General features: G+C 42.5%; 1 protein-coding gene across 1 annotated transcript in view; it reads left to right on the top strand.

The window, feature by feature from the left end:
* Nucleotides 1-10846, top strand: part of DPY19L1 (dpy-19 like C-mannosyltransferase 1) — a 90324-nt gene that overhangs the window by 74648 nt on the left and 4830 nt on the right. Inside the window, exons 17-20 of the mRNA XM_045286279.1 lie at nt 72-293; nt 1802-1976; nt 2844-2943; nt 6050-6175. Of these exons, the coding sequence (XP_045142214.1) occupies nt 72-293; nt 1802-1976; nt 2844-2943; nt 6050-6175 (623 nt within the window). The remainder of the gene's footprint in view (nt 1-71; nt 294-1801; nt 1977-2843; nt 2944-6049; nt 6176-10846) is intronic.

Below are 10846 nucleotides of genomic sequence, written 5' to 3'. Positions count from 1 at the left end.
GATGGTGATGTTTTTAATGTTGCTTTAGAAATGTCAGCCACTAGAGTAATAGTAATTTTTGTTGCTAAGAGAGAAGTGCCCTTTTCTTGATATCTTCATTTAACAGTATGTTCTTAAGTTTCACAATAGAGGGGAAAAGATTTTATCTGTCTGTCTGTCTGTCTCCCGTTCAGCTGGTTTATCATGCACTGCAACTGATCGCATATGCAGCCCTGGGTATTTTAATTATGAGGCTGAAGCTCTTCCTGACCCCTCACATGTGTGTTATGGCTTCCTTGATCTGCTCAAGACAGGTAAGGCATTGGCTACGTTAGAGTTATGACTGCGGTGTTAATTTTATTCCAGCCTTTAATATTGAGTGGCCCTAAAATAATACTGACTTAGCAAAAGATCTCTGAATCCCTCTAGACCAGTGGTTCTCAACCTTCCTAATACCGTGACCTTTTAATACAGTTCCTCATGTTGTGGTGCCCTCCAACCATAACATTATATTTGTTTCCACTTCATAGTTGTAATTTTGCTACTGTTATGAATTGGGCAACCCCTGTGAAAGGGTCCTTTGACTCCCAAAGGGGTTATGACCCACAGGTTGAGAACCCCTGCTCTAGGCAAATAAGTTCTTCCTGGCTTTGATCTAGGCTCCCCTAAGGGAACAAGATGAGAGTTTGGCATACACTACCTCCAAAACTCAGTGCAGGCTGAGTTTGTGAGTGGTTGGTTGCTAGAGGTGATAATAGAAAGCTGGGCTTAATTATAGGCAAGGTTTTTTGTTGTGTTTTGACACTCTTATTTCAGAGAACTCCAACAATCAAATTTCAAGTTATAAGTCCTTTCAAATGAAATGTTCTTTTTCAGTATCAAGCTTTGTGAACAAAGAGTGTGTTTCATTTATTTGAATGAATATTTGCATCAATATTCCTGACTTTTAAAAAATCTAGTTGCAGTCTTCTTTTGATTATTTGCTGCTTGTTTTTCCTGGGTAACTGCCGCCTTGCCCTGTACTCACAGATTGATGATTCTCGACAGTCACCTTCCCATCATCAGACAGCCAAAATGCAACAGCCAGACTTCTTTTCAGCATAGAAAAATGGGAGTACAATGGTGGATAGAAAACAAAACAAAACAGCTAAAGGGTGTTTGTCTTTAAAGCCTAGCTCTATAGCTGTGTCTAGAAACCAGTAAGGGGGAAATAGGGAGAATATGTTGTCACTGAGTACGGCTACTTGAGTGTAGAAGCAGCTCCCCAGCCTCAGGATTCCCAGTAAGGATGTACTATGGCCTGGCCTGGGGCCAGTGTTCCTGAGTCTTGGGGCTGGGCCAGGGAAAGAATCTGGTTGGAAGCCTCTCATCTTAAACTCTATCCCACAGTGTGACTGCTAACAGCTAATCTTACCCAGCGCTGCCTTCCTGGACATGTGGCCTCACTGTCCCCCCAGGCCTGCACTCAGAAGGGTCCCACACTTGGTTTAACATTCTGCTGTTATATCTGTAAAATGCTTTCGTGATTTGTAAACAAGAAACCGCATTTTCATTTTCCATTCATTGGACCCTTCAAATGATATAAATGGTCTGGCCTTTCCCGAGACTAGGATAGAGAGAGCCGGTGGAGAACAGAGCCTGCTAGATCCTGGCTCACCTCGGTGTGGCTGACAGTGGGTCCTCAGGGTCAAAAGGACCTTGTTTCTGGATAATTATCTGAAGGTAATTAAGTTCTTCTCAGCGAGGTAGCAGCGGGTCTGACAGCTTGTTGGATGCATGCCGCTGCAGGCTGAGTTTCTGGTACATTCTCAATTTGTTTCAGCTGTTTGGGTGGCTCTTCGGCAAGGTCCATCCTGGTGCTGTTGTCTTTGCTGTGTTAGCAGCAATGTCCATACAGGGGTCAGCAAACCTGCAAACCCAGTGGAACATTGTCGGGGAGTTCAGTAACTTGCCACAAGAAGAACTTATAGAGTGGATCAAATACAGTACTAAACCAGGTAAATACATACAGACATATAAGTATATACAGCTATTTGATTTTAAAACTCGTGTTTTCCCTACAGTTTTATGAGGGGGCTTCAAAAATTCATGGAAAGATTCCATTACTTTTCATTTCAATGTTTTCATGAACTTTTGAAGCCCGCTCGTATGACCATCAAACAATCTGAAACCCAGGTTACTTTCAGCTTCTGAAGCAGTACGCTTCTAAAAAGTAAGCGCTCAATCTGACTTAATGGGTTTACACTGCCCATACGTTCTTACGAAGTTATTCTGTTATTTTCCACAAATTCTAGTGTTTTTCAAAATTTATCCACGTTTATACATTCAAATTTTAAAATAATCTTTATTACGTTCTTTTCTTAATGAGTGTTTAGTTTCATTCCCTTCACTTTCCTTCTTGAAATGAACTCGTGGAACACAATATTTTACTTATTTACAGAAAAGGGGCTCCTTGTTTTTATCAGAATATCAATCAAATGATTGAATAGTAGGTCATCTTCCAGAATTTTTTGAAGCTAAAAGAGCTTTTCTAGTTAACTTAGTATTTCTTTCCTAGAATCAGGACAGATTTCTAAGGGGTGTGGGGTGTGTGTGTGATATTTCTAAGGTGTGTGTGTGTGTGTGTGTGTGTGTGTGTGTGTGTGTGTGTGTTTTAAAGTATAAGAAAGAAAAGTAGCCCTCAACAATGACATTTCATTGCCCAAGAAAAATAACTCCCTCCAGCCTGTTTGCTGGCTGCCACTATCTCACCCTTAGCGGGATTCTGTCTCTGCTCCCTGGTCACACGCGGTTCAAGGGCTGAGCTGCTGAGTAGTTGAGTTGAGCATGTTTGTTTCCCTGCGGACTTCTGTCTGGTCTTCCAGACGCCGTGTTTGCAGGAGCCATGCCCACGATGGCGAGTGTGAAACTCTCCGCCCTGCGGCCTGTGGTGAATCACCCGCATTACGAGGATGCAGGATTGAGGTGAGTACACGATTTGCATTCATTAGATCGCCAGTGAGCTGACCAGCAAAATAATAAGTGTGTTTCAGAAAGGAGAGTAGGAGGGAGGAATGCTGGGAGGAGAATGTTAAATTTCACAAACCGTTGAAAGCCATTTTACTTTTTAATTCCATCTTTTCATGGACCTTTTGAAGCCCCCTTCTGTTTGTGTCAGTTGTTATTAGAGATGACTGACACAGTTATTTAATGTGTTCATAGCAGTAAGTTTTTTTAAGCAATAAGCTATAAATCTCTCCCTTGTTTTAAATATATACCCTGTTTTATTTTGAGAGTATTTCTCTTTGTTCTTGATATTTCATTGTTCTGAGGTGAAAGTTTACAAATTCGTTTTCCATTCCTCAGTTTATATGGAGGTTTCAGTGACTTTGGTCTAAGTCCCTACAGTATGTCAGCGTTCTTCCTATTTCCGCACTGGGTTCCCCTTTCCATTTGTCCGGTGTTCCAGCCCCTTCCCACCTTCCGAACTTTGCTTCTGGGCAAATGCTTTCCTCCTGCTTGGTTGTTCTGAGGAGCACGTTGCTCCTGGGCATTCTTGCTCCCTGTCTTGTACGCAGCTGAAAGGAAATTTCCATGAATGAGTTAAAGAAGGGTGATAAAGGACCTTCATATCAGGAGCTTCACCAGTCTCTATCAGACCAATAAGTCGGGGTTTTTTAATAGGGATTTAGGTTTTTGTTCTACCTTTTTCTGTCTGATACTGGCTATTGTGATCCTTGTCAGAGCAATTGGCGGCAGTGGTAGCTGGATCAGCCATCTGGCTCATCTGGTTTCAGGCTGTGGTTCGTGTGGTCCGTTAGGCCTCCCACCTTTGGTTTTCTTCACTCATTTTTGCTCTCGACAGAAAGAGACCAATAGATTATCTGGGCTGGGCACCTGGAAGTTTTCAGTACCCCTCTTGGTACTCACCAACGAGGCTGTAGAATGTTGTCTTTTGGGGCTTTTTTACACCAGGTGACCTAGATGTCCCCCCACCCCGTAAGACTTTGTCTCTATTCTTCAAGCTTGGGACTTGCTATTTTTTTGTGACTTAACAGTCTCACATCCACATATGAGAGGGACTTGATTTAAATTTCATGCAATTTCTAGGGTAGTTCAAGCCATTCATTATTCATTTGCTAAATAATTGGGTGAATCATAGTAACATATTCTTTTACATGACTGGGATCTATATTTTATAAATAAAAAGATTTAGCTTTCTCATTTAAGGAAAAAATGTCAATCTTAGAAAACTCATTTTCTGGAGCAAATTTGTTAAAATGTTTAGTTTTTTAAAATCTAGAAATAAAAGAGCCATTTAATGCTAATTATTATGGGCACAAAAGCGCGGGGCCCCAGCAGTGTCAGACTAGGTCTGTACTTAGGCTTGAGTGTCTCAGCCCTGTCTACCCAGGGTAGTTTACTCTTACTTGTGGTGGAGTGGTGAAGAATTTAAAAACAAAGAAGACTAGTTTGGGAAGCATTTAATACCATCCCTCTTTACCTGACATTCCTTGTCCTGCGTCTCCCTTTGTCTTTCGACCTCACTGATGCCTCCCTGTTGTCCATCTGCCTTCCGAGGCCAGCTCGGGCTCTAAATCAAAACATCCTCCAGCACCACTGCACCTGGACTTCTTCCTCTGACCTCACTCCGGGAGTGAGGTCAGAACTCACATGTCAAAAGGACACAGCTCTCCAGACAGTCCAATTTTCCCAAGACTGCAGATGCCAGCCATAACCCCAGGCCCTCCTCACTTAAGACCTGTTGGCTGCCAATTACCCCCTTGGGTTCAATAGTTTTCTAGGAAGATTCACAGGACTCAGGAAAATTCTGTACTTATAATTGTGGTTTAATGGTTTAATGATCACAAAAGATACACGTGAAGAGATATGTAGGACATGATAGGGATGGGGATGGGGAGTCCTGGATGGAGGGGCTCCCAATACAGAGCTTCCATTTCTCACAAAGGGACATACCCTCTCTAAAGCATCAATGTCCCTTGCCAACCAGAAAGCTTACTGGGCATCAATCCATAGTTTTTATTAGAATTTCATTACATAGGCACGATTGATTGAATGCGACTCCTGTCCCCTCCCTCCCCTAGGGCTGAGCTGACATCTTCTGGTGGATCCTTCTGGCCTGACCAGTCCTCACCCAGGAGTCAGATCATAGCCTAACCTGACAGGTGTTCTTCAGAGAACAAAGACACAAAAGAAAACCCCACAAAAAGAAAAAAAAAGAAAGAAAACCCCACAAGTGTAGAGGTTATCTCACAAGAGACCAGAAGCGAGACCAAATTCTTTGGTAAAATTAATTGTAAGAGGCTAAGTCAGAAAGTATTGCTATAAAATCATTAAAAAAATTATTAAACAAAAATATCAAAATGTGAAGCTATTGTTGTTCTACAAGACCTCTAGCTGGGCTTATCCTCTTTTAAGGTGGTGTTCATCTCTGTCGAAGCCCTTCCCTGAAGAAATCTGCACCCTTCCACTTGCACCACCTTCAAATGGCCTTCTTGGCATCCTTGAGCAACCATTTGATACTCCTTTGAAATGTTGTCTGGGAGCAAAAAGAAGTCTGAAGGAGCAGGAGCAGGGCTGGAGGGTGCTGGGGAGAGTTTCAGTGAAATTCTAACGGGACAGCCCTTGCTGCCCTCAAAGAATACCTCAGAAGTGTGTTGTCATGAGGGAAACATTTGTTGACAAAGCTTACCTAGTCTTCCTCACCAGTGCAGCTTTTCATTTTTTAAAACGTATTCAAATCCTGTCCTTTGATCTCTCTGCATGGAAAGTCACTGGGCCAGCAGATGTCTTTAGAAGCTCTTGCTTTGTTTGTACCATTCTTTTTGAAAAGCTCCTCTCAGTATTCTAAGACAAATGCATCAGTGAGAGAGCTTGTCTGCAGCCATTCACTGATGACAAAGGCCTGTGTTCTTTAGAATGAACGTGCATGCAAGTACATCCCTCCAGTAGCATACTTTTGGATTTATCTTCATATATCTTGACCTGATTTTTCTATTTTTTTAGTAATATCTAGTTCTTTTTCTTTTCTTTAATCTTGAAACTCTTCTGTCCAACTTTTTCTTTGAAGGGCCAGAACGAAAATAGTATACTCAATGTATAGTCGGAAAGCAGCTGAAGAGGTCAAGCAGCAGTTGATCAAGTTAAAAGTCAATTATTATATCTTAGAAGAGTCGTGGTGTATAAGAAGATCCAAGTGAGTATTCAGCACGGTCCTTTACATTCACAGAACATGAAGCAGGGAAATTTGATGGTAACTGGCATGGAGTAGTGGCATGTGTGAAATGTTGATGAGTTGAAAATGTTGATCAATATTCATATTGGTTTTTCTCCTCTGTTCGTTTATAAATATGTTTCTTTTATATTGAGTTATATGCTACAGTAAAGAGATTATATTGGCATGATAATCTTCCAAATTAATCATATTTACCCTTGATAGTTTTTTTTGAAAGTGTTGTCTGGAGGCAGATTTGTTTTCTTTCAAAAGGCTTCCACTGTCTCAAAAAAGATAATTAATTATCTCATTGTAATGAAGAGGCCAGCCTCTACTGTCCACACTGATTCTATCTACACCACGTCCTCTTGCGTAGATGTGGCCCCTCTCAGCTCAACTTGCTATCTTTCATATGATTTGAGTTGGAAAATAATTAACTTAATTGTGATGCAAATTGTATTGGTTATTGTGTTAGTCCGGGTAGACTAGAGAAATACAAATTCATTGCCACTCATTTGTGTATAAGAAGGAACTTTATATAAAAGAATTGTATATTGTGTTAGTCTGGGTACTTTTGAGAAACAAATCCACAGCAACTCATGTATAAGAGAGAGTTTTATGTAAAGAAAGTGTACATCACGAAAACATCCCAACCCAATGCTGCCCAAGCCCACAAGTCCAACATTAACCCATTAACCCAACACCAGTCCACAAAGTCCTCCACCTCACAAACCAGAGGCAATGATGCCGACTGCAGGAGGAAAGCTGAGTCAGTGAACGAACAAGCATCTCAGCACTAGCAGGGGTCTCCACACGGCTGCTCCAGCACCCAGGGCTGCATCGGGATAGGTCCATGTGGTTTCTCCTTGGGGATGTCTTGTAGGAAGTCAGTCTTGCAAGCTGAAGCAGGGAACTGCTAAGGCAGCTACACCCAGTGCAACTGTCACAAAACAAGAGACCCGAGAACTAGAAAGGAGAGGCTCACCACCTATTTATCCCTACGCCTTTCAATTAGCCCCACATGTGATTATCGGCCAGGTTGGCACAATTAACTAACTTATATATTGAGAAAATATCCCAGCCCAGTCCAGATCAAGTCCATACGTCCGATATTAGCCCACATGTCGGATATTAGTCCATAAATCCCTCTTTAGACTCACTCAGCACATGCAATGATGGCAAATGCAGGAAGATCACAGGTCTTGTGGATCCAGTGGCAGTGGAAGCATCTCAACGCTGGCACCCGTCAACACATGGCTCCTTCAGCTCCAGGGCTCTGGCTGCATCAACGCAGCTCCATGTGGCTTATCAAAAGGAATGTGAAGCAGAGACTGTTTGTCCCACCTCCAGGGAGGAAGACAAAGTTCCCAGAATCCTCAGGTGAAGGCCATACCCACACAGTGAGGCATGATTAGTTATGACCTGATTCCTAGGCTAGACTCCACCCCTTCACTCAAGTTCACAGGAGATTATGTATCTGCCACAGTTATATTTTTAAATAAATCTACTTCCTCAGAGAGTTGATTAAGCCAAGTTATAACTTATAAGCATCAATAAGATCTTGAGAACAAATAAGAATTCTTATGTTGACTACTTAGAATAAGATGTGGGTGGCTGGGTGACAGTAGCCTCCTGTGTTAGGCTGAGTTGTCTAGAAAAAGAAAAGCTGAGTGACAATCACATATGTCTAAGAAGGAACTTTGTATTGAGAAAACATCCCAGCCCAGTCCATGGGTCTGATGCTAGCTAGATCCTTCTTCAAAACTCAAGTAGCTGCAGGCATAGGATGCAGGAAGACCACAGGCTGGTAGATGCATAGTACTTCAGATCCAAGGTTGATGGAATCCTGACAGCTCTCAGGGTTGGATGGCCCACATAGGGCTGCCTCTGGAAGCAGGCAGTGGGAGGGGGAAGCTCCCAGTTTCTCTCTTATAAGAAGTTCACCCCCTCAAGGAGGCATCATCAGGCTGTGACCTGATTGACAGGTTGGATACCATCTTTACACTTTCATACAAATTCAAGTTGACATAAAATCTCACTGCCTCACCTGCTATGGCATTCATCCAATGAACACCTGTTCAAGGGTTAAGACACTTGGTGAAGAGTGGGAGAAGCAGTTTCATCAGAAATAGTGGATGTTTTATGGAATACTATTACTTTTAAAATTGTCATTCTATAACAACATTCCCATGAAATCAGCAGGCAAGAAATCAAATGAAGTATTGGATGGGGCAGAACTGCTGCAGAAGACCTTTTTAAAAGTTTTAAAAGCGAAGATCACCTTGACTCGTGTGTCTGACCAAAGCCATGGGATTTCAGTCCTATGCACATGAAAGCTGGGCCGTGAATAAGGAAGACTTGGGAAGAATTGATGCCTTTGAATTAAGGTGTTGGCAAAGAATATTGAAAGCACTATGGACTCCTAGAAGAACAGACAAGTACATCTTGGGAGAATCTCCTCCGGATTCCTCCTTGGACGTGAGAATGGTGAGACTTTGTCTCTTGTACTTTCGACAAGTTATCAGGAGAGATCGGTCCCTAGAGAAGAGCATCATGGTTGGTCGAAAAACGTTGAAAAAGAGGACACTGTCAGGCAGCTGGAGACAGTGGCTACCACAGTGGGCTCATGCTTCATAGCAACATGAGGATGCTGCAGGACCGGGCAGGGTTTCATCGTGCTGCACAAAGGGTAGCTGTGAGGCGGAACAACTTGATGGTGCTGAATGACAACAGCCGCAGCAGTAACAAACAGGCTTTAGTAACTGATTTATCTGTGATTTAGTCATACTCAATTACCATATATTTTAATAACACACAAGATTTATAGGACATGTTTTTGACCTGACAGCTATGGGGTTTTCTGGTTTTCTTGCTTTCGGCTCCATTATGTTAGTCTCAGACACCTGTAGATTACTGAGCCAAAACAAATACTGTACATGATCTTTTTTTCTCTCCAAGCTAATGGTTAATTCAAGAGTATTCATGCTCCACCCCACCCCAATCCCACATATTTTGGATATTTGAAAATTGCAAAGGCTTGGTTGCTTTGTTTTCTATGATGTTTGCAGAGCACCTTGTATTTGATAACTGGCTTCATCGCAGTTGTTGATAGGGATAACACTGTTGCTGTGGGTACACAAGAGGGGATGTAAATTTAGGATGTATGGCAATGCTATTGTGTAGAGTAAACGGTCAGTAGCCAGCTGGCTTTAGATGGTCTCCATGTCGACCTGACTCTTGGGTACTTAAATGGAGCTTGGAGCAAGTAGGCTGTGTGCTCCTTTCTGCCTGCCAGCTGGCCTTGCCCTACCACTGCTGTTTCTGTCCAGCAGGAGTTGAGCTAGAGGATGATAAGAAAACAGCTTTCTCCCATCTGTTTTCTCTGTTCTCCCACTTACTTCTACAAAATGCAAGCCACACTGATGATGGATCTCGGGAACTGTGAGGCAGGTCCCCTCTGCTTAAACCTGGGAACAAACTACCTCTGTGCCTTCTGTTGTGTCAAGGAGACAAATGGGGAAATCAGCTAGGCGATGGCAGACAAAGGGAACTAATGTTTATCTAGTGCTTTATGTGTGGCCGGCACAGTGGTGAGCACTGTTTGTGTGATCTCAGTGACTAGTGCCTTCCTTAATTGTGTAGTTGCCTTACTTAATTGTGTAGTCTGATTAGTCCTTAAAAATGTGATTCTCTGTGTTCAAATGCAAGCACTAAATATACTCTGATGCAGATTAGAGACAGATTGTTTATTAACTCTCTGTTTAGTCTCAGTTATCTGCTTCCTTTCATTAGTTCCAATAATAGCATTGACATAAAATTCAAATACAGAAGAAAATGATTCACACTTCATTATAGCTGTTTAAAGATGCAGCTAGCTGGCTGAGAAGCCATAGTAAACTCAGATAAGGTCTTAATAGAAGATGCTGCTCTGTCAGGTAAATGTGGGTTGCTACCCACAAGGTTGTGTTCAAACTCACCAACTACTGCTTGGAAGAACGTTGAAGCTGTGCTCCTTTGAAGAGTTATAGTCTGGGAAGACCTTGCATAGGGCCATTCTGAGTCTGAATCAATAATTCAGTGGCATTGAGTTTGTTTTTTGGTTTGCCTTTCAGTAGAGAAAGGGCATAGAGCACCGATTTGTCCTCCTTTGCCTAAAAGTGGCTGCACATAAGAACTGTGTCGTATACTACTACACACTGTCTCATCCCATCCCCTCACCCCTCAGCCATTGGGCAAGGTTGTTGTTAGGCTTTGTCCTGTGTGACAAAATGAGTTCAGTCTCAGCTATCAAGCATCTAAAACCCACAACAAAATCATACCCAATGTGAATTTGGGGGGGTGCGGGCGAGGGAGAGGGCATGGAGTGGAGACTCAATGCCCATTTATAGACAATTGGACATTCCCTCACAGAGGGATCACAGGGAAGAGATGAGCCAGTCAGGGTGCAGTATAGCACCGATGAAACACTTTCCTCTAGTTCTTTGGTGCTTCTTTCCCCCCACTATCATGACCTCACTTCTACCTTACAAATCGGATTAGACCAGAACATACACACTGCTACAGACACAAGCCTAAAACACAGAGAATCCAGAATAGATAAACTCCTCACGGCCAACAAGGAGAGTACAGATACCAGGAGGATCAGAGGAAAGT

Source organism: Echinops telfairi, unplaced genomic scaffold, assembly GCF_000313985.2.
Source record: "Echinops telfairi isolate 266 unplaced genomic scaffold, ASM31398v2 ScPeMD7_7;HRSCAF=31, whole genome shotgun sequence".
In the NCBI taxonomy this organism is placed as follows: domain Eukaryota; kingdom Metazoa; phylum Chordata; class Mammalia; order Afrosoricida; family Tenrecidae; genus Echinops; species Echinops telfairi.
Note: the sequence above shows the minus strand (reverse complement) of the source record. Positions and strands in the feature narration are given on the sequence as shown.